The 24245-nt window shown below is 38.3% G+C and overlaps 1 protein-coding gene across 3 annotated transcripts in view; it reads left to right on the forward strand.

The window, feature by feature from the left end:
* The window catches only part of C14H9orf85 (chromosome 14 C9orf85 homolog), a 72132-nt gene that overhangs the window by 21479 nt on the left and 26408 nt on the right, over nt 1-24245 (forward strand). For all 3 annotated transcript variants that reach the window (XM_036080068.2, XM_078062198.1, XM_078062199.1), the window contains exon 2: nt 16214-16320. In XM_036080068.2, coding sequence (XP_035935961.1) covers nt 16214-16320 — 107 coding nt within the window. The remainder of the gene's footprint in view (nt 1-16213; nt 16321-24245) is intronic.

Consider the following 24245-nt stretch of genomic DNA (forward strand, 5'->3'; position numbering starts at 1 on the left):
GATTCCTGATTTATGTCTCTAACATAGCTTTTCCTGTCAGTTCTGAGGTCATTCTGGTGACTTAGATATTTGATACATTATTCTAGAAAACAAGGAGGCTAGTTGTATCACTATATGTTTCAAATATTTCTTTCATTCACTTTGTTGGAAATCAGAGTGCATCTTCCCAATGAAGTGATGCTCTCAATGGTGAAAGTAGGAGTCAGACTGAGATTTAGTTCCTGAAAGAGAGGCGATATGGAATACTGGGGCAGAATATGGTATTTGGAGTCAGAGGGCTTGGTCTTGAGTCCTGGTTGTATTATTCTGTGCAACTGTAGGTAGATTATTAAACCTGTCCAGATTTGTTTCATCTATAAAGTAGGAATAATACTATTTATCCCCCAGGGTAATTGTGAGGAAGTGATAACTTAGCTGTAAATATGGAGTTTTAAGCAGAAGACAGTATATAAATATCATTTATTATCATCATTTCTTACTGACACTAATGGTGTTTCAACTGTAATAATCATAACTTTCTTTCTGAGGAAAAGTATATCACCTCCTTTGTAGTAGTACTTTCAGTAGCAGAGGTGAGGTAGGGAATATACTCTTCTTTCTAGAAATGTCTACTTGCTTCTGCTGCCTACGACAGCAGTTCTTAAACTTTGGCATGCCTAAGGGTCATCTGGGAAAGCTTGTGTAAGTGCAGAATCCCAGTTGCCAGAAATTCTCAATCAGTAGTTCTTGGGTTGAGTCCAGGAATCATCATTCTCAACAAGCCTCACAGGCAATTCCAATGTACATGGTCCTCAAACCACACTGAGATTATTCTGGTATTTACCTTCCCCCATATTTGATATGCTAGTCTATGTGACTAGCTTTCCAAGGATCACACTCTCTGTTTGCACATTTAGGTCTACCTTGGGAAGGTGGGCGGGGTTGTTTTTCCAGAAGCCCACCCTGTCTGAGCCCCTTCTTGCTCCAGAGCATACCCCCATCCTTCAACCACACGTTCTCAAAGCATAATCCGTGCAACAGCTCCTGAGTTACAAAATCAAAATCTCAGGGAGTGGGGCCTGGAAATCTGTTTTATTTTAATTTAATTTAAATAATTTATTTATTAAAGTTTATTTATTTTTAGTAATCTCTACACCCCAACTTGGGGTTCGAACTCACAACGCCGAGATCTAGAGTCACATGCTCTTCTGACTAAGCCAGCTAGGTGCCCCTGGAAATACGATTTTTAAATATGTTTTCCAGTTGGGTCTTATGTACCCTGGAGTTTGAGAACTGACTTAAAAGTCACTCTTCCCCTGGAGTCTTGGCTTTGCTCCAACTCTCTTGTAGTCATCTGTTCTCTTTACTGAATCCAGATCATTTCTGTGTCTTTATTGCCTCCCATGCCTGTGCCCATCTCTATCCCCACTACCACAACCAAATTTAGTGTTTTAGTATATAATTCTAGGTGACTATAGCAACTTCCTTACTGATCTCCATACTTCCCTCCAGTCTTGTCTTTAATTACACCTTAGGATCCTGTCCAATCAGGTCCCTTCCCTATTTAAGAGTCAAAATTCTTTAGCTTAGCAGGCAGTTCCTCTTATAGTTTAGCTCATTCCTCTCCTTCTCGTCACACCCTATTGTTCAGCTGTTGTGTTTGCAGTTTCCCAGAAGGGCCATATGCTTTCTCATGCTTCCACAAGGTCTTCCCTGTGTACTGGACTTTGTTAGGTAGAGGATGATCCCAAAGCAATTTCCCCAGTGTCAAAACTGTCTTTTCATTTGCCTGCTTACTTGCTCAAAGGCAAGGACCTTACCTTGCTCTTTTTTTAGACGAGATCGGGCGCGTTCAGGGTGGTATGGCCGTAGATCTTGCTCTTTTTTTAACCTTGCATCTCTAATATCTCATATGGCCCAGCCATTGTAAGTGTTGTGTACATCTTCTGAATTGAATGAGGTGGGAGATAGTACAGTGGATCTGGGGTGATTGCTTGGAAAGCAAACCTGGAATGTGAACGAAGAATTAAACTTCAGTATGCATATACTGAGCAAAAGGAGATGCGGTGCGGGCAGAACAAAGACAGGAGGAGGCACGGTGCGGTTTCTGTACTACCAGATTGGTTTACTTAGGAGTGCTTAAATGCATAGGGAGGAAAAACAGGAGATAGGACCAGAAAGAAAAGTAGGGATCAAATTGCAGAGAGTTCTGAATATCAGTCTTAGGAGTGCCTTAAAGAGTGTAGGTTTCTGGGGCGCCTGGGTGGCTCAGTTGTTAAGTGTCTGCCTTCGGCTCAGGTCATGGTCCCAGGGTCCTGGAATCGAGCCCCGCATTGGGCTCCCAGCCTGTTCCCTCTCTGGCTTGTCTCTCCCTGTCAGATAAATAAATAAAATCTTAAAAAAAGAAAAAGAGTGTAGGTTTCTGACTAGAGGAGAGTTATGGAGTGATGTCCATTAAAACGTAAGTGTTGATGGCTCGGTCTCCTGTTCTCTATCTTCCTCACTCCCCAATCCATCTTCATTTGGGATGCTGCTTCAGTAATGCGGATCAGAAATAAGGACCTGATATAAGGAAGTGGGGGGATATAAAGTAGAAGACATGGGGACATTGTGGAAAAATTGATTCTGTCAGTATTGGCATTGAAAAGGAGAGCGAGAAGTCCAGGGTGACCTGAGATTTTTGTACCTGTGCCTACAAGACTTTCTAAAGATGAAGTTTGGAACAAAGGAGAAACAGATTCTATTCCTAAGATAGTGATTGCTTTTCAGTTCATGAATTTGAGATATTTCAAGGATTTGCATGAGGAGGAATGTGAATATTGCGCATGCAGTCTGAAATACCAGGACCGCCAGAGAGACAGTAGGACTGGGGACATAGGTTTGGTTATAATCTTTATTGAGTTCCTTGTTGAGGCTGTGGTTACAGGTTCAGTTGACCAAGAGTAAATACATAATGTGGAAAGAAAGGAGCACTGAGCAGGCACCTTGGTTGAAGAGACAGAGACAGAATGAGTGAGTGAATGCATGAATGGATGACTAAATAAATATTCGGGAATGGATATTTTTAAGGGGTAATCAGAGGAAGAAGCCTCAGCAAAGGATCTTGAGAAGGAGCAACTGGAGTTGGGGTTATGATCCTACTTTGTAAGGTCTTTTTTTCAGGAAAGACAAAAATTATTTTTAGATAAAACCATTGACATTTTGATCATTTACAAAATTTTGAGGAAGAAAAGACTTACTTCCCATAGAACTGCTCTGATAGTAAGGCTATTTATTTCTATTTATTTATTTATAAAGATTTTATTTATTTATTTGACAGAGAGAGACACAGCGAGAGAAGGAACACAAGCAGAGGGGTGGGAGAGGGAGAAGCAGGCTTCCTGCCAAGCAGGGAGCCCGATGCGGGGCTCGATCCTAGGACCTTGGGATCATGACCGGAGCCGAAGGCAGACGCTGAACGACTGAGCCACCCAGGCGCCCCTATTTATTTCTATTTAGAGAAGTTGTTCTTGGGTTACTTATTTACTAAAAATGTCCCATACTTCATAATGAAGATGGCTCAAAGATACTTGGCATCACATTATCTTAAAATATTAAGTGCCCACGTTTTAATTAGAAGGTAAATCTCTCTTGTTGCCGGGAGATTATTCTTTCTAATGTTCTGCTTATCATTTGTTTTTAGCATTGTGTTGTGGGTCCTTCCATAAAAATATTTTTTTAACATCATAACATGTCCTCCCAAATTGTGCCTTTTCAAACAAAATGGACAGAATTAAAAATCTTCATACCAGAGTACTCTTTGTTGCAACTGACTACACCTTTTTAAAGCTGTGATTGAGGGGTGCCTGGGTGGCTCAGTCGGATAAGCATCTGCCTTCTGCACAGGTCATGATACCAGCGTCCTGGGATCAAATCCTGCATGGGGCTCCCTGCTCAGCAGGAAGTCTGCTTCTCCCTCTCCCTCTGCCCCTCCCCCCTGCTCGCTCACTCTCAAATAAATAAATAAAATCTTAAAAAAAAAAAAAAAGATGTCATTGATCAGTTTAACAATGCAGTTTTGGTTGTTAGTATCTTTTAGAAATATTTGCTTGTTAAAATGCACAGCATTAACTTATTTTAATTTTTCTTAGAGTAAATGAGTAAATATACTTTGGGAAAAATGCTTTTTTAAATAGGTTTCTCTAACTGCCAGAAGATATTGCAACAGCATGTTTCTGCCTGTAAGCAGGTGTGACTCCACTTAAGTGTCTGTTTGCATTAGGTTTGTCAGTGAAAATCTGGGTAGTTTGCTTGGCTGCTGAAATAAATCGGTAGGTAGCTTGGGTAGTTTGTACACAGGCCCTCTCTGTATAATTCCAACGGACAATAGCTCTAGCCACTTATTGAGAGAATAGTCCTCTGTTTGGGATGATCCGGACTCATTTTATATTCAGTGTTTGGATGAAAATGGAATTGTTTATTTTCGCAGATGTCACTTGTTAAAGATTCCAGCAGTAACAAAGTGGGAGAGGGACTCAAATATTATTTCTTGACTATAAAAAGCTTATATTTTAAGTTTATTGAGTAAGAGGACCAGTTTGAGTATTTCTTTCTTTCTTTTTTTAAGATTTTGTTTTTTTATTTGACAGAGAGAGACAGCAAGAGACGGAACACAAGCAGGGGGAGTGGGAGAGGGAGAAGCAGGCTTCCCGCGGAGCAGGGAGCCTGATGCAGGGCTTGATCCCAGGACACTGGGATCATGACCTGAGCCGAAGGCAGATGCTTAATGACTGAGCCACCCAGGCTCCCCAGTTTGAGTATTTCTCATGTATATTTTCACTTCTCTCAGTTTGGTATTGATTCTTTAAGGACTTATGATTAATACAGAGTGAATGGGAGGAAGATGGAGTAGACTTTGGGGAAGAAAATTAATTATTTTAGCTTGTAGTAGATACCCCACTTTATGCTTTAGGTATCTTTTTGTTTTGTTTGTTTGGTTTTGGTTTGGTTTTTGAAAGAGAGAGAGAGCATGTGAATGTGTGCGCATGAGGGGAGGGAGGGACAGAGGGAGAGAGAGAATCCCTAGTGGACTCTATGCCCAGTGTGAAGCCCTACCCAGAGATCATGACCTGAGCTGAAATCAAGAGTCAGAAACTCAACCTACTGAGCCACCCAGGTGCCCTATTTTTTTTTTTTCTCCTTTTCTTTTTCTTTTGTTTTTTGTTGTTTTGGTTTTGGGGGTTTTTTTAGTGTTGTTTTTTTTTTTTTTTAATTTACTTCTTTTTAGTAATTTCTACACCCAGTATGTGGCTCAAACTCATGATCCTAAGATTAAGAGTTGCTCGCTCTTCTGGCTAAGCCAGCCAGGTGCCCCTTGCTTTAGGTATCTTTTAATTAGAATTTTATATAGTAAAAAATCAAATATTGGTAACTCAGATATTTATGTATTTGATATATGTATGTATATAAAGTATTTTAGAACCCTAGAGTACTATTTTACTTCAAGGAGACTTGTCCTGAATTTTTTGTGAAAAATCGTAAATGTTGGTAGCTAATCTGTAATTAGGTATATTAGACAAATGGTTTCCTACAAAGAAGTAAGCCTATAGTAACTTTTGTTTTATATTTTTCCTTAAATGACAGTAAAACCAGTTTTACTATCAGAATGCACTTCAAAAGTATTTCTAGGCTATTTATATGACCAGCTCATTTTGTGAAATAATAAAATACATAAAAATAGTAAGACTCAGTGACTTAATCCAAATAAGGTATTTCTGAGAGTAGTGGACATTCAAACTTATTACTTCTTTATCACACTAAAAAAAGTTTGTAGATTTGAAAGTTTAAAGTCACTGGAACTCAGTATTGATATCCTGGATGACATATTAGTGGTGGTCTAAATGTGATATTAAGTTGATTATAGCAAGAGTATTTTTTTTTAAGACTTTATTTTTTTGACAGAGAGTGGGACAGAGAGCAGGAGAGAAAGTGAGAGAAAGCACAAGCAGGGGGAGCACCAGAGGGAGAGGGAGAAGCAGACTCCCCCCTGAGCAAGGAGCCAGATGCAGGACTCAGTCCTAGAACCCTGGGATCATGACCTGAGCCGAAGGCAGATGCTTAACTGATTGAGCCCCCCAGGCAGCCCACAAGAGTATTTTTTAATTCCCTTTTTGAAAAGAAAAATGGCAGTGTTTTCTATTCTTTTTAAAATAATAACCACCTGGATAAAAAGGCAAAGCAAATTTTTATAGGCAATATTAGGAACATTTGCTTCAATATCCACGTAATTATATACTTGATTCAAGAAAGGGACAATTAGGGACACCTGGCTGGCTCAGTTGGTGGAGTGGTGACTCTTGATCTTGGGGTAGTGAGTTCAAGCCTCATGTTGAGTGTGAAGCCTACTTAAAATAAAAATTAAATATATATATATTAAAAAAAATAAGGGACAGTTATTCTTCACTGTGAGTTTTTACCTCTGATAAAATTCCTGTTATTTTTACTCTTTTGTTGAAATGGGACCAGAATTTATGTGTAAATATAATGTGATGAGAATTTGCAAGTTCATTAGACATTTCCTGATGTTTATAAAATAATATGTTAAAAAATATGTATATTCAGGGGAGCCTGGCTGGCTCAGTTGGTAGAGCGTGCAACTCTTGATCTTGGGGTCATGAGTTCAAGCCCCACATTGGCGTAGAGGTTACTTTAAAAAATATTTACATATCTATATCTATATTCAGTCAGGAATTGGAGACAACCAAATTGTCAAATAATAAGAAATAGGTTAAGTAAGTGACCGTACTACTCTGAGAGAATATAATGTAGTCAATAAAAACAAGCTTTCAAAATATATATTAATATGAAAAAAATAATGACAAGTTATAAAGCAACATGTACAGAAAAAAACGCAAAGTTTTATAAATATACTTAAAAGGCTGGAAATTATAGAAACTGAGTGATGGACTTTTCTTTTTTTCTTTATCTGTATTATAACATTTCTCTAATATGAATATTTAGATATAAATGCTTATATTGTTTTAAATCTATAAAATTGATCAGTAAAGTTATTTTTCATCTACAAAGGTAATTCCTATCATAAGAAAACTGTATAATCTAGTATACCATTGTTAATACACAGTAGGGAAAAGTATTAAAGGGAAAGAACCACTGTAGTTGCAAAACTAAGCAGTAAGAAGATGAACAAAGTTATAGACTGCTGGACAGAATACAAAAGGGATTTCCATGTGAAGTTTGAACTCTGTCTTCTCCTCTGTCCCATTTCATATTTATCCACTTGAAAGGTTGAGTCCTAAAAGTGTTCTGTAAAATACTTTTAAACGTGTAAATGTACTTTTAACATTTAAAAATAGGATTTGAGCTTATTCTACAAGATTTTTAATATTCTATTCTTCTAAGATATGTAAAGTCCTTATTCCTATTTTAAGTCTTTTTAACCCTTGCACGTGATTCTCTAGCAGCTGAGTTAGACACCAGTGCCAGAGAAAGGCGTTGTAAGAGAAAACCCGAAACAACTATGGGCCAAAATCTCTCATTGAGTTTAGACACAAAAATTTCAACAAAATATTAGCGCATATTGTATTCACCAATAAGTAAAAATACAGTACATCACAGACAAGCAGGGCTTATCTCAGGAATGCAGTGCTCATTGTTTGGAAGATTCAATGCTGTTGAGATGTCAGTTCTCCCCCAATGTTATTCATAGTTTCAGTGTAATCCTAATCACAATCATAGCTTTTTTATCGAAATCAACAAACCAAAATGTTTATGGAAAAGCAAAGGAACTAGAATAGTCAAAACAATTTTGAAAAAGAACAGAGTTGGAGGATGCATAGTACTAATTTCAAGACCCTAAAGCAACACTAATCAAGACAAGGTGGTACGGGTGAAAGAGTACTACAGATTAATGTGATAGAATGGACGCACACATACTAAATTTTTGACAAGGATACAAATGCAATGTAGTGGTGTTGGAACGTGGACATCCATATTTAATTTATTTTTAATTTTTTAAAAGATCTTATTTATTTGACAGAGAGAGAGTGCGTGCACAGGCAGAGGGAGTGGCAGGCAGGACTTGATCCCAGGACTCTGGGATCATGACCTGAGCCAAAGGCAGCCACTTAACCGACAAGCCACCCAGGCGTCACCCATATTTAATTTAAAATGAACCTCTACTAGTGTTTTACACCATGTAGAAAAATTAATTCAAAATGGATCATAGATTTAATGTAAAACCTAAAATTACTGAACTTCTAAGTCAAAAATATAGGTAAACATCTTCATGATTCTTCAAAGACTTCTTAGATTTGACACAAAATGCAAGGTCTATAAAAAAAATTGAATAAGTAAGCTCTACGCGTCTTTCTATAAAAATGAGTTGTTCTTCATTGAAATTACAAAATTCTTCTCTTAGAAAAGCACTGTTAAGATAATGAAGAAAAGATAATGAAAATAAAAGCACAGATTGGGAGAATATATTTGCAAAACACATTATCAAAAATATATACAGAACCCTCCTCATATCTTAATAATTAGAAAATGAACAACTCAATTGAAAACAACAGGCAAAAGATTTGAACAGACACTAAGGAAAATACATGATGGCAAGAAGCACATGAAAAGATGTTCAACATTATTAAGGAGATGCAAATTAAAACCATAATGAGATAATATTATACACTTATTCTAATGGCTAAAATAAAAAATATTTACCATTTCAAGTACTAGAAATGATGTGGAAAAACTGGATCTTTATACATGGTTAGTGGGAATGGAAAATGGTATAGCCACTTTGAAAAAGTATTAGTTTTTTTTTTTTTTTAATATTTTATTTATTTATTTGAGAGAGAGAGAGCACAAGTTCAGGGAGCAGCAGGAGAGGGAGAAGAAGCAGGCTCCCCGTTGAGCAGGTAGCCTGATGCGGGACTCGATCCTAGGATCATGGTAAAATGACCTGAGCCAAAGGCAGACACTTAACCAAATGAGCCACCCGGGTGCCCCAAAAAAGCATTAATTTCTTATAAAATTAAGCAGAGGGGCACTTGGGTGGCTAGGTGGGCTGAGCATCCAGCTCTTGGTTTCAGCTCAGGTCATGGTCTTGGGCTTTGGAATGGAGCTCTGTGTCTGGCTCCGTGCTCAGCAGGGAGGCGGCTTGAGGTTCTCTCCCTCTGCCCCACCCCCTGCTCGTGCTCATGTTCTCTCTCTCTCTCAAATAAATAAAGAAATCTTAAAAAAAAAACAAAAAGAGTGGTGCCTAGGTGACTCAGTTGTTGGGCATCTGCCTTCGGCTCAGGTCATGATCCCAGGGTCCTGGGATCGAGCCCCGCATTGGGTTCCCTGCTCGGTGGGAGGCCTGCTTCTCCCTCTCCCACTCCCCCTTGCTTGTGTTCCTTCTCTCGCTGTGTCTCTCTCTGTCAAATAAATAAATAAAATCTTAATTTAAAAAAAAGAAAAAAGTTAAGCAAAAAACTGTCACAGGGACAGCTTGGGTAGGCTTTTGACTCTTCAGCTCAGGTCATGATCTTAGTTAGAGTCATGAAATTGAGCCCTGCATCAGGCTCCATGCTCAGTGCAGAGTCTGCTTGAAATTCTCTCTCCCTCTTCCTTTGTCCCTCCCCCTGCTTATGAAGGAATGTGCTCTCTCTCAAATAAATAAATAAATAAATAAAAATTTTAAAGCAAAAAAAAATTGTTACACAATCCAACAATATTATTCTTAGGTATTAACCTAAAAGAAATAAAAAATGTCTACACAAAAACTCGTATGCAAATATTACTACCCAAAACTAGAAACAACTCAGAATGTCCTTCAAATGGTGAATGAATAAATGTTATTATAGCACATCTGTACAGTGGAGTGCCATTCACCAATAAAAAGGCATGAGCTCTGCAAGTAGCTGTGTACTTTATCCATATTCCATTTATATGACATTCTAAAAAAGGCAAAACTATAGGAACATCGGGCTCCCTGCTCTGCAGGAAGCCTGCTTCTCCCTCTCCCACTCCCCCTGCTTGTGTTCCCTCTCTCGCTGTGTCTCTGTCTGTCAAATAAATAAATAAAATCTTAAAAAAAAAAAAATCAGCATTACCTGGGGACTGGTAGAAGGGATTGACAACAAAGGGCCATGAGACAACGTTTTAGAGTAATGAAAATATTCTATATTTTGGTTGTCAGATTCATACAACTATACATCTAAAATGGGCAAATTTTATTATATGTATATATAATATATGCATTGTACCTCAAAACTGACTTCAGCTGGTAACCATTTTATTCTTATTTTTTTAATTATTTTTTTGAGTTTATTTAGTTATTTTTGTAATCTCTACACTCAATGTGGGGCTCCACCTCATGACCCTGGGATCAAGAGTCACATGTCCTTCTGACTGAGCCAGCCAGGCACCCCCAGCTGGTAACTTTTTTTTTTAAAGATTTTATTTATTTATTTATTTATCTATTTATTTATTTAGTGCAAGTTGGGGGAGAGGGAGAGGGAGATAGAGAATCTCAAGCAGACTCCACACTGAGCACAGAGCCCAACGTGTGGCTCTGTCTCATGACCCTGAGATCATGACCTGAGCTGAAATCAAGAGTGGGACACTCAACTGACTGAGCCACCCAGGTACCCCCTAGCTGGTAACCTTTTTAAAAAATTTAATGAATGTACAAAGAATGATACGAGTTAACATTTACAGTGATTGATTCAGGAGCACCTGGCTGGCTCAGTCAGTAGAGCATGCGACCCCTGATACCAGGGTTGTGAGTTCAAGCCCTGCATTAGGCGTAGGGCGAGCTTACTTAACTTACCAAATAAATAAGTGAATAGATAAAATAAAATAATTGATTCAGGCAAAGGGTCTTGAATGGGTGCTAAACCATGAGATGAAATGTATTGTGGAACAGTATATTGGCATGACCCGCATAGGTTATTGGTAATCCTTATAATTGGAGGAGATTAGAGGAGTCACCATCTTAACCAAATCAAATTTCATATCCCTGACTAGGTGAGAACTGGACATTTTGTGCCTCCTGTGGGGGAGTAATATGAAATGTGCAGCAGTAGCAAATATGAACTACTCTTATCAAAAAATGTTACACCTGGATCTAAGCAAGCCTTTAAATCTAACTTCCATTTTATGGAAGTATGATAGATAAAGCAACGAGTTAAATTACACCGTGAATAAACAATCAGACATACCCAGAATGTGGGATGTTTTCAAAGACCACTTGCCTGCTATTTTCAAAAATATTAGTGCAGTAGAGGATAAAAGAGGGAAATCCTGGGACGCCTGGGTGTCTCAGTCAGTTAAGCGTCTGACTCTTGATTTTGGCTCAGGTCGTGATCTTAGGGTTGTGAGTTCGAGCCCTCTGTCATTGGGCTTTGTGCTGGGCATGAAGCCTGCTTAAGGTTCTCTCTCTCTCCTTTCCCTCTGCCCCTCCCCCTTGCTCTCTGTCTCTTAAAAAAAAGAAAAAAAAAAAGAAATCCTTTTAGAACAGAAGAGAGATAACCATTGAACAGTACTTGAATACTGATTTAGAGGGCAGGGGGCAGGTGAGGAAATTTCAGTGTAGACTGGCTATAGTCAATGACATAGAGAGTTATTTTTCATTTTTTCTGAAGTGTAACAGTAGTGTGGTTAATTAAGAGAAAGTATTTCTAAGATATATATGATTAAGAGGTAAAGCGTCCTGATGTCTGCAGCTTAGTTTAAGTGTACACACACATAGAAAACAGATAGGTTAAAAAATGTTAAGAGTTGTTTCTAGATAATGTGTATATGGCTATGCATTAGTATTGTTTTAACTTCTTTCTGCATGTTTGAAATTTTTCATAATAGAGGTGGATGTTTTTAGAACTCGGTTAAGAGAAATACTACTTATGATGACCTTATTATAATGTGGTGCATTCCTGTAGATCCTATTAATATCAGGCATCTGTACCTACATTGTACCCCCGAGAACAACTTTTACTGAACTGTGTTTTACATTATGTAACACCAGACTACTTGGAGAACCCTGGTAGAAAACAGCTCTGTGAAATGCTTTATATTGTAAGGGTGTTGTTGAGAGCATGGCTTACTGTATCATATGGGGTCCTTTCAGGGAAAGACCAGATTTTGGGTTTCGGTAACCAGAATAGTTGTACTACTTCCAAGAAACTGGATTTTGGGCATGTTACAGGCATTTAAGCAGGTAAGGGAATGGAGCTCATGTTTTACTGGCTGCTAGAAAGCTTGGATTTCACTCGTGGTCCATCTCTAGCAAGTACACTTTCCAGCTGCACTCCTGAGTGCTTCATCATTTTCCTTGCCTACCTTCATTTTCCCTTAAATATGATTCCCTCATCTGTTTTTGGCTGTATTGATTTTGTTTTTTTTTAAAGGTTTTATTTATTTATTTGTCAGAGAGGGAGCACAAGCTGGGGGAGCGACAGGCAGAGGGAGAAGCAGGCTCCTTGCTGAGCAGGGAGCCAGACACGGGGCTCCATCCCAGGACCCGGGGATCATGACCTGAGCCAAAGGCAGATGCTTAACCGACTGAGCCACCCAAGTGTCCCGGTTATATTGATTTTGAAGATACTTTATGCCCAACCATGTTCTGGCCATATTAAAAGGATTTAAAACAAAATAGTTTATGATTTGAAAGTCACAACCTAAAAGAGATTTTGGGGGCGCCTGGGTGGCTCAGTGGGTTAAGCGACTACCTTTGGCTCAGGTCATGATCCCGGAGTCCTGGGATCAAGTCCCACCTCAGGCTCCCAGCTCAGTGGGGAGCCTGCTTCTCCCTCTGACCCTCTCCCTTCTCATGCTGTTTCTCTCTCTCTCTCAAATAAATAAATAAATAAAATCTTAAAAAAAAAAAGACAGATTTTTAATGTTATTATTATTAATCGTATAAATTCTTGCTCCCAAATCTAGAGATCCTTTATCCTCCTACCAAATTTAGAATAAGGGGATATTAATAGAAAATTTAAAAAATATGTACCTTTAAGTATAAATAGGATATAAAAATCCTATTTTCTGGAGTAATACTGTTGTAGCTATATTAGCTCGAAAACCTTATTTTGGGGGAAGGGGTAATGCAGGGGGAAGAACAAGGCCATTTCTTGGATATGGATTTTCAGCAGCAGTTAGAATTGGCATTTTCCTTGACTTTAACTTAGTTTTTTAATTCTTTTTTTTTCAATTAATGAAGGGAAGTAAAATATGCCATTGTTTACCATTAGCATTTCTGAAAGAAATATGTACCAAAAAAAAATCCTAATGAAAAATTATTAGTTGTTCTTGAGTGGTATTCAAATTCCTTTGCCCCATAATAGTATCTTCCTTCTGTTAAAGGGTACTTTATATTTTATAAAGTATTTTTCAGTATCAGCCTGTTGATACAAATATTATATTTGCAGTTTGCCTCTTGGGTGGTAAAGTCCTCATCTAATTTCTTCTTGAGATTGCTGTATTACATTTTAAAAGATGCCTTGTCTGACAACAGAATGTTTACAGGAGGAATAACAACATTTACTATAAAATATGTGGTATGAATCAATGATGGCTAAGACTTTATATATATATTAAGTAAGAGTGTCTTTTGATACACCCTAAGTTTATTCTAACTCAAAAGAAAGTGTTCAATTTATAAATAAGATTTTCTTCTTTAGCTAAGATTCCTAAGTTCAGTGGAATTGTCTCTGAAGTTTTTTCCCTTTAAAGGTTTGCAAAGTAGCTTCTTAAACAAAATGATCTTTAAAGGCTTTTTTGTACTTATAAAACTAAGTTTTGATTTTATATTTGGACATGCTTAAATCTTAATCTTTTTTTTTTTTTTTTTTTTTTTTAATTTATTTATTTGAGAGAGAGAGAATGAGAGAGAGCAAGCACATGAGAGGGGGGAGGGTCAGAGGGAGAAGCAGACTCCCTGCCGAGCAGGGAGCCCGATGCGGGACTCGATCCAGGGACTCCAGGATCATGACCTGAGCCGAAGGCAGTCGCTTAACCAACTGAGCCAACCAGGCGCCCGCTTAAATCTTAATCTTAATAACCTATGCTTTCTACCAGGAGGATTATGCTAAAATTAATTGCAAAAACAAGGTTAGTTGTAAACATAGGTGTGAGTAAGGCAAATTGCCATCTTCTTTGCTCCGGGCAGAATAATTCCTAGAACTAGGTTTTAGCTTTCATTGCTTACATCACTTGGAATTCACTTTTTCTAGTTTGCCAAAATACAGTAAGACAAGGTGCACAATTTTCTTTCTTTTTGCAACTCTTTTCAAGTGAAAGTACCATTCATTTTCATTCTTACTCTCATTCATTTCTTAACACATGAAAATCAAGTTCAGTTTTGTAGTAGTGCCTGTTAGTCATGTGAACTTTCTGCAACATCTCCATTTATACGGTTTCACACATCACTCATAGGACAAGTTTCCACAAAGACCTGTTTTGTTCCATTGTCCGATCCACCCTGAAGAAACCAGTTTCCAAGCTATGTGCAGCTTTGTAAATCAAGATGAACTGGTCAGAAATTGGATACAGAAACAGAAAGAAACCAAATAATGCTTCCCAGTTAACAAGCAGAGTTTGTTATATATAATAAAATTGCAAGTAACAAAATGTTTTGCCTTCTAAGAATATTCTATTAAGAAAGTTCATATCACATTCATATTGTAATCATAGTTCAAGTCATTTGTTTGTTTCCATTACTGTTAGAGTTAGGAAAATATAAGTAATGCTTTTTGTAAGATACTCTAGGCAACATGTGAGAACAAATGATGAAATGTGAATTTTAGTTCTGGGTATTTCTTAGCAAGTCTTATGTGAGATAGCTATGTATCAAGTTTGATGAGAAGAGGAGTTTGGTATTGGACACAGATTTCCTTCTTTCTGGCAACATTTAGCAGTAGCAAGGAATGTGTCGTGTGGAATTTAATTTTCCAGGGATTCTCCATCTAGGTCAGGGGGAAAGGAATACCCATACACAATTCCTAGGTAACAATATGTTTTTCACCATAGTGGTAAAATCAAATATAATGTATTCACAGCTTAATTTGTGGCTTTTGTAAAGACCCTTGAAATATTTTCTCCATGAGTAAATGTTTTGTCAAATTATTTTACCTTCTTTAGAACTTTAAAGAATATAAAGCACTGTTCCAAAGTTTTGGTTTTTTTTTTTTTTTTCTCCAATGATCTTTAAACTTCGTGCTTTTAACTTAGCATCAGATAACCTCCCAAAGAATCTGCATCTTTTGTGATCCTTTTCTTTCTCCTCCTGAGAAATTAAAAAAGGAAACAAAGGAAGCAAAGAAAACATAAAATGTCCTCTACTCATTATTCCAACAATAGGCAAACACCAGGCTTCCATAGACAAAGTAAGTTAGAGAATTCTCAGAGTACTTAGTGCAAATAAATAGTCTGGGTCCTGAATCACATGAATATGTTATAGAGTGTAAAACTGTTGGGGAGAACACATGATACATTTAAATTCTTTTCATCCTAATTTCCCAACACGTTCTGAGAAGAAAATCATACTAAATATGGGGTGTTTTTTCCCCCATAAAGCCCTTTCCCACCACAGATATTCCCATGCACACATTTATTTTCTGTTTTGAAGAAGTCAGATTAGCAAGGCAACTTTTCTGAAACATTTCTTCCTTACTTGAGAATAGAAAAGTATTAAATTGAAGAATTAAATGCCTTTGTGCTTCCAGCTGCTTTTCCCTGACACTTCTTTCTTAGGTGTCATGGTCTCCGCTCTCCCCTACAGACTGACAATTTAGAACTATAATTTCTCAGTGTATTTTCTTATTTCTCATTTGGTAAGATTTGAATTGTTGGAAACAGTAGTCTTAAAATATGCATTAGGTTTTCTTCTTTATTATTGCATTTTTATTGAGGTATAACCCACATACCGTAAAAGGCACATATCTTGACTGTACAAATTTGAGTTTTAACATTTGCACACATCAGAATCAACGGGAAGGGCTTTCTAAAATATTCCTGCCAAGAGGTTAAAAAGTTTCTTGGATGATTCTGAGCTACACCTAGTTAAGAATCTTTGCCTTTGTAAAGAACCAACTTTAGTAATACACATAAAAATACATGGTGTATCATAAAATGTTATGCAGATTAAATTTAGGTTACTATTTAAAAAAACTTAAATTTCTCATGTGCCTTTTTCATGGGGTTTGCAATACTGGCTCACAGGTGAAATTCTTACTTTGTTTTTCTGTTTGTTTTTAAGAAAATTAATGCAAAGCTTCATGATGGAGTTTGTCAGCACTGTAAAGAAGTTCTTGAATGGCGTGTAAAATATAGCAAATATAAACCATTGTCAAAGCCTAAAAAATGGTGAGTTATGTTTCTTAATTATCTTACCAATAATATATGTATAATAGTTTATTATTTCATTCCCTGATACTCAAAATTGCATCCAACTAAATATTAAGGTAGATGGAGAAAAAATCCCATTCTCCCATGTAGAATTTCATCTTACATGCTGATTTCTGCTTTATAAAATGGATTCATCCTTTCCCATCCCATTCTTTATTTTCTTTTAAAGATTTTATTTATTTATGTGTCAGAGAGAGAGAGAGAGAGAAAGCAGGGGGTGGGGAGAGTGAGTGAGAGAGACAAAGAGCACAAGCAGGGGGAGGGGCAGAGGGAGAGGGAGAAGCAGACTCCCTGCTGAGCAGGAAGCCCGACCCTAAGATCATGACCTGAGCTGAAGGCAGATGCTTAACCAACTGAGCCACCCAGGTGCCCCTTTTCAGTCTTTTTTTCATATTCTTTAGCATTTCCTCACAAAAGAAGATACTTTTAAACAAATCTGATGAGTTTTATGCTCATTGGCCCAAATTAGCCGTAGGGAAGTTTGGCAACTGTTGGTGCTATCCAAGGCTGGATTTCCATGAACAAATTAACTGTGTTTTCTGCTGTATTCTCTGTAGCTGGTTGTGCTATGTATAAGCCATGTAGTTTTAGTTTATAGGCCTATTATATTATATGTAGCTTTCTAGGGGCACCTGGCTGGCTCAGTTGGTGGAGAATGTGACTCTTGATCTTGAGGTTGTGAGTTAGAGCCCCGTATTGGGTGTAGAGACTCCCTAAAAAATAAAAATCTTTTTAAAAAAGCGATTTCTCTCTAAATGTTGGTGTAACTTTGGGTGCCTGGCTGGCTCAGTCAGAAGAGCATGGGACTCTTGATCTCGGGGTCATGAGTTCAAGCCCCATATTGGGTGCAGGAATTACTCAAAATAAATATATTCAAAAATTTTAAAAAACTCTTAAAAAAAAAAAAAAGTATGGTTGGATGTGGACACCTAGACTCAAAGGTCAGCAACTCTGTCCTGTCTTGGAGTCATTGAAGTCCTTGGAGTCAGGAAAGCTCATGATAATGTTGCCACTACCTCGGTAGTATAGTGACCCAGAGCTCTTTGAGAAACTTCAGGTAGGGCAAGGAAATGAAGGCTCAGGAGCTGCTATTCCCCATCACCCTAAGGCAGATGAGGTTAGCCACAGAATAGCTCACGATGAGTGCAAAATGAAGGAAACTTAATATTGTACAAATTCCCAATTACAGATAACAAGACATTCAAGCCTAAAGGAAGATCTTTAGGAATAAAGAAGCCCAAGCTAATGTGGAACAAATGATTATTCATGAGAGATCAAGAAATTGCTAGGTTTTTAAAAAAATTTTTTTTATTAACATATAATGTATTTTTAAATTTTATTATTTTATGTTAGTCACCATACATTACATCATTAGTTTTTGATGTAGTGTTCCATTATTCATTGTTTGCATATAACTCCCAGTGCTCCATGCAGAACGTGCCCTCTTTAATACCCATCACCAGGCTAACCCATCCCCCCCACCCCCCTCCCCTCTAGAACCCTCAGTTTGTTTCTCAGAGTCCATAGTCTCTCATGGTTCGTCTCCCCCTCCGATTTCCCCCCCTTCATTTTTCCCTTCCTACTATCTTCTTTTATTTTATTTTATTTTATTTTTTAAAGATTTTATTTATTTGACAGAGAGAGACACAGCGAGAGAGGGAACACAAGCAGGGGGAGTGGGAGAGGGAGGAGCAGGCTTCCCGCTGAGCAGGGAGCCCGATGCGGGGCTCGATCCCAGGACCCTGGGATCATGACCTGAGCTGAAGGCAGACGCTTAACGACTGAGCCACCCAGGCGCCCCAACTATCTTCTTTTATTTTAAACATATAATGTATTATTTGTTTCAGAGGTACAGGTCTGTGATTCATCAGTCTTACACGATTCACAGCGCTCACCATAGTACTTACCCTCCCCAATGTCCATTACCCAGCCACCCCATCCCTCCCACCCCCCACCACTCCAGCAACCCTCAGTTTGTTTCCTGAGATTAAGAGTCTCTTATGGTTTGTCTCCCCCTCCGGTTTCATCTTGTTTCATTTTTCCCTCCCTTCCCCTATGATCCTCTGTCTTGTTTCTCAAATTCATTGTATCCGTGGGATCATATGATACTTGTCTTTCTCTGATTGACTTATTTCGCTTAGCCTAATACCCTTTAGTTCTATCCACGTCGTTGCAAATGGCAAGATTTCATTTTTTGATGGTTGCATAATATTCCATTTTATGTATATACCACATCTTTTTTTTTTTTTTTTTTTTAAGATTTTATTTATTTATTTGACAGAGAGAGACACAGCGAGAGGGAACACAAGCAGGGGGAGTGGGAGAGGGAGAAGCAGGCCTCCCACGGAGCAGGGAGCCTGATGTGGGGCTCGACCCCAGGATCCTGGGAACATGACCTGAGCCGGAGGCAGATGCTTAACAGCTGAGCCACTCAGGCGCCCCTATACCACATCTTCTTTATCCATTCATCTGTTGATGGACATCTAGGCTCTTTCCATACTTTGGCTATTGTGGACATTGCTGCTATAAACATCGAGGTGCACGTGCCCCTTTGGATCACTACATTTGTACCTTTGGGGTAAATACCCAGTAGTACAATTGCTGGGTCATAGGGTAGCTCTATTTTCAACTTTCTGAGGAACCTCCATACTGTTTTCCAGAGTGGCTGCACCACTTGCATTCCCACCAACAGTGTAGGAGGGTTCCCCTTTCTCTGCATCCTCGCCAACGTCTGTCGTTTCCTGACTTGTTAATTTTAGCCATTCTGACTGGTGTGAGGTGGTATCTCATTGAGGTTTTGATTTGGATTTCCCTGATGCCGAGCGATGTTGAGCACTTTTTCATGTGTCTGTTAGCCATTTGGATGTCTTCTTTGCAGAAATGTCTGTTCATGTGTCTACCCATTTCTTGATTGGATTATTTGTTCTTTGGGTGTTGAGTTTGATAAGTTCTTTATAGATTTTGGATACTGGCCCTTTATCTGATACGTCATTTGCAAATATCTTCTCCCATTCTGTCGGTTGTCTTTTGGTTTTGTTGACCGTTTCCTTTGCTGTGCAAAAGCTTTTTATCTTGATGAAGTCCCAATAGTTCATTTTTGCCCTTGCTTCCCTTGCCTTTGGTGATATTTCTAGGAAGAAGTTGCTGCGGCGAGGTCGAAGAGGTTGCTGGCTGTGTTCTCCTCAAGGATTTTGATGGATTCCTGTCTCACATTTAGGTCTTTCATCCATTTGGAGTCTATTTTTGTGTGTGGTGTAAGGAAATGGTCCAGTTTCATTCTTCTGCATGTGGCTGTCCAATTTGCCCAACACCATTTGTTGAAGAGACTGTCTTTTTTCCATTGGACATTCTTTCCTGCTTTGTCAAAGATGAGTTGACCATAGAGTTGAGGATCCATTTCTGGGCTCTCTATTCTGTTCCATTGATCTATGTGTCTGTTTTTGTGCCAGTACCATACTGTCTTGATGATGACAGCTTTGTAGTAGAGCTGGAAGTCTGGAATTGTGATGCCGCCGGCTTTACTTTTCTTTCAACATTCCTCTGGCTATGCGGGGTCTTTTCTGGTTCCATACAAATTTTAGGATTATTTGTTCCATTTCTTTGAAAAAAGTTGATGGTATTTTGATAGGGATTGCATTAAATGTGTAGATTGCTCTAGGTAACATAGACATTTTCACAATATTTGTTCTTCCAGTCCATGAGCATGGAACGTTTTTCCATTTCTTTGTGTCTTCCTCAATTTCTTTCATGAGTATTCTATAGTTTTCTGTGTACAGATCCTTTGCCTCTTTGGTTATATTTATTCCTAGGTATCTTCTGGTTTTGGGTGCAATTGTAAATGGGATTGACTCCTTCATTTCTCTTTCTTCTGTCTTGTTGTTGGTGTATAGAAATTCAGTTGATTTCTGTGCATTGATTTTATATCCTGCCACTTTACTAAATTCCTATATGAGTTCTGGCAGTTTTGGGGTGGAGTCTTTTGGGTTTTCCACATAAAGTATCATATCGTCTGCAAAAAGTGAGAGTTTCACTTCTTCTTTGCCGATTCGGATGCCTTTTATTTCTTTTTGTTGTCTGATTGCTGAAGCTAGGACTTCTAATACTAAGTTGAGTAGCAGTGGTGATAGTGGACATCCCTGACGTGTTCCTGACCTTAGGGGGAAAGCTCTCAGTTTTTCCCCATTGAGTATGATATTCGCTGTGAGTTTTTCATAGATGGCTTTTATGATATTGAGGTATGTACCTTTTATGATATTGAGGTATGTACCCTCTATCCCTACACTGTGAAGAGTTTTAATTAAGAAAGAATGCTGTACTAAAAAAAAAAAAAAAAAAGAAAAAATGCTGTACTTTGTCAAATGCTTTTTCTGCATCTATTGAGAGGATCATATGGTTCTTGTTCTTTCTTTTATTAATGTATTGTATCACATTGATTGATTTGTGGATGTTGAACCAACCTTGCAGCCCAGGAATAAATCCCACTTGGTCGTGGTGAAAGGAAAACTGCTAGTTAAACCAAGGTCTGAACATGTTACTGAGGACATCACCCGCCTGGCCTAGAATATCATGAATTTCAAATTACACTGAACACATGGCACATTAGGCATTTTGGAAAGCCTTAGCTTTCAAAGTCTAATCCAGGATTGGGAGTGTCATGGAAAGTAAAACTCACCTATATCCACGTTGCATTCTTTGCATATTAATACGTTACTAACATTGTAAGGGATTTAAGTGCATTGATGAAAGATGCTGATGGTAACATAACTTTTTTAGAAACTTTGAATGTTTTACTCAAGCTAATCTTGCTTAGAAGTTAAATTTGTCCTTTGTCAGGATTTGTATGAGAAGTTTTCTTTGACACCATGAATATTGTCATTGATTAAAATGTTGAGTATTATTTTACTTGTCTAGCTGTCTCTTGCCACAGATTATGTAGCCAAATGATGTACATAAGGAAAAGTTCAACAGAACATAAAATGTAAGAGGAGGAAGGGCTATTTATAGGTGACATTTCTTTTGGAATGAAGTAATATTCTGAATATTGGGGAAATTGAAGCTCTTTTATCTTATTTGTTAGGCTTGTAATCATCAAAACCACAGATGATTAGCAAATTTCCATTGCCCCTGCGATTTAATCCCAAATGTTAGACCCAAAAAAGAATTAGACATCTAAACCCTTCCATGTTGTCTGTTTTGACCATGGAAGCAAAATTGTATCGTGTTTGTACTTGGCAGAAAATGTTTCATGTTTCCTTTTCAGTGAGGTGACATGCTACAGGATATTTATAATCATTTTCTTTATAATACTTTCTCCCGATTACTGAAAACAACCCTGGACCATGCCCAGAGACTTTTTGGAAGAGATGTCCTAACTGGAGCTGGAAGAGCTGAAAACTATGTATTTGCTAGAGGGGGATGGGATGATGGTCGTGAGAGGGAAGGGGTAAAAAGGCAGGTCATCCATTAGTGCTGCATAAACAGTGTGATCCTGGTACCACCCTTGGATATAAGGTAGTTTTAAATATCTTCGAATACTCAAATCATCAGGTCTTTATAGAAATAAAGTGAAAGGCTTGTAAAGATAATGCCCAGCTTTTCACAGCTTCTCTTCTCGGTAAAAGAGCTGAGATGAGCCACCAGCTTGTTTTATGCCCTGCCACTTCTAGTCTGTAGTAGGATCCCAGCCATTTTGGCTTATGTCTTTTGATTTCAAGGGGAGTCCCTGCTAATCCCTGGTGGCAGGGCTGCTGTGGTGACACCAGCATCTCCTGGACACCTTAATGGTCCAATTTAATCATTATCAGACTTAAAAATTATTTATATATGTAAGAATTGTAGATCAGAATGAGTCTAAATCTTTTTGTATAAAACCTCATTTTTCAAGGGCCCTGGTTTTGACTTTTGAAAAAGAAACCCAAAGATAAATTAAAAGCATTCATTACTATGCTTGGTCAGTCCCAAGTCATTCAGGAATCCTGTAAATAACCTTGAGCGTGGAGCTGAATTATTGGAAGAGCGAGAGATCTTATAAATACTAAATGATTTGTGTAGCTCTTAAAGAAGAAAGGAGTCCTGACATTTTTTACTTAAAATTCATTTGTCGACATTATTTTCCAGCTGGACTGGAAATGCAGATAGTTAAGAGATTATCTCCTTCCTCAAGCAATGCAAGACAAAAAATAAAGGGGGCTTCCCCCCCCCTTTTTTCTGGGCTCCAACGGATTACGTATTTTAGCCAAGATCAGAAAGTAAAGCAGATGGAGTTAAGATTCAAATGCAAATTGATCCCATTCCAAAGCCATGTTTTCTTGTCTTCCTACAGTGATTTCTCACTATTGTATTATTCATTCAAAAAGTCTTTTTCTTCCCTTTATCTGAGCCTAATGGTATATTAATTTTTATAGTCACCCATCTTGTTGATGAAAGTTATCCACCTTGAGTACCATATATATATCCCCGCTAATCAATCAGTCAGTCAATCAATCAATCAAAGTAAGCTCTATGCCCAACGTGGGGCTTGAATTTAGGACCCTGGGAACAAGAGTTACATGCTCTACCAACTGAACCAGCCAGGCACCCCTTTTTTTTTTAATACACATGTCCAGACAAATAGATTTTACGTTCAGGCATTGAAATGCCTAAGCTAGTACCTAGAAACTTCTTATACCTTGTATTTCAAGTAACCAAGCAACCTTTTTCAACTATGAATTTAGAAGTGCTATAGGCAAATAACCATATTTGTGTTAGGATCTCTAGCCGGCTTCTTTTCTCTTCCTACTCATAAAAAAGAATTTACCAAGAACATAGTGTTAGCTTATGTTTAACATCACCACAGTAGTAGAAGAGAAAGGAGAAGCTGGTATAAAACAGCAACAGACCACAAACAGATTGGGGTCTGAGCTTAGAAGTGGGCCTATACATCCTCTGCATTAGCAGTTCTCAACTGGGAGGGGAGGATTTTGCCCCCCAGGGAATATTTGGCAGTGTCTGGAGACCATTTTGATGGTCTTGATTGGAGAATTTGGGAGGGATGCTACTGGCATATAGTGGGTGAAGGCCAGTGCTGCAGAACATCCTACAGCGCAGGCAGCCCTCACATCAAAGACCTACCCAGCCTAACATGTTGCTAGTGTCTTGGTTGAGAGTCCTTGCTGTATGCAAAATATGCGGGTACTCACAGGGCCAAGCAAGCGCCCCTGAAACTTAACATATATCTTAGTCCAGTGGTTTTCAATCTTTTCAGCTGCAGAATTCTTTTTTTTTTTTTTAATAAGCTCTATGAGTGTGAATTTTTTAATAAGTTCGTGAGTGTGAGTGTTGGAACTCACCACCTGGAGATCAGGAGTTACAGGCTCTATAGAATGAGCCAGCCAGGGCCCCTCAGCTGTAGAACTCCTGAATAAAGCAGAAGCTTACCCAGGGATCCACTGAATACAATAGGCCCAAACAGAGCTGCCCTGGTTGGGGAGAAGGGAGCATAGACCTTAAATGCTACCAGAAGAATGTTGATTAAAAGTAGATTTCGTTGGGGCTCCGTTGGTGTTTGGTGGACCTTGCAACTCTTGATCTCGGGGTTGTGAGTTCGAGCCCCACGTTGGATGTAGAGATTACTTAAAAATATAATCTTTTAAAAGTAGATTCATTCTAAAAAATATTTTAAGCGAGGAAGGCAAGAATTGGTGTCACATGCCTTACAGTCAGCGTTGGTCTACGGATGTCTGGCCTAACAGTTTCAGGACATGTAGGTGCTTAATGCCTAAAACACTGTTTGCTTTTAAATGGAAATCACTACCCCTGGTTCTCATATGTAGGTATTTAGCACATTCTAACTGATAATTTTTAAAATTTATTGCCCCACGGAAGCCCTTATCTCTTCATACTTC

This window comes from Halichoerus grypus, chromosome 14, assembly GCF_964656455.1.
Source record: "Halichoerus grypus chromosome 14, mHalGry1.hap1.1, whole genome shotgun sequence".
Taxonomy (NCBI): Eukaryota; Metazoa; Chordata; class Mammalia; order Carnivora; family Phocidae; genus Halichoerus; species Halichoerus grypus.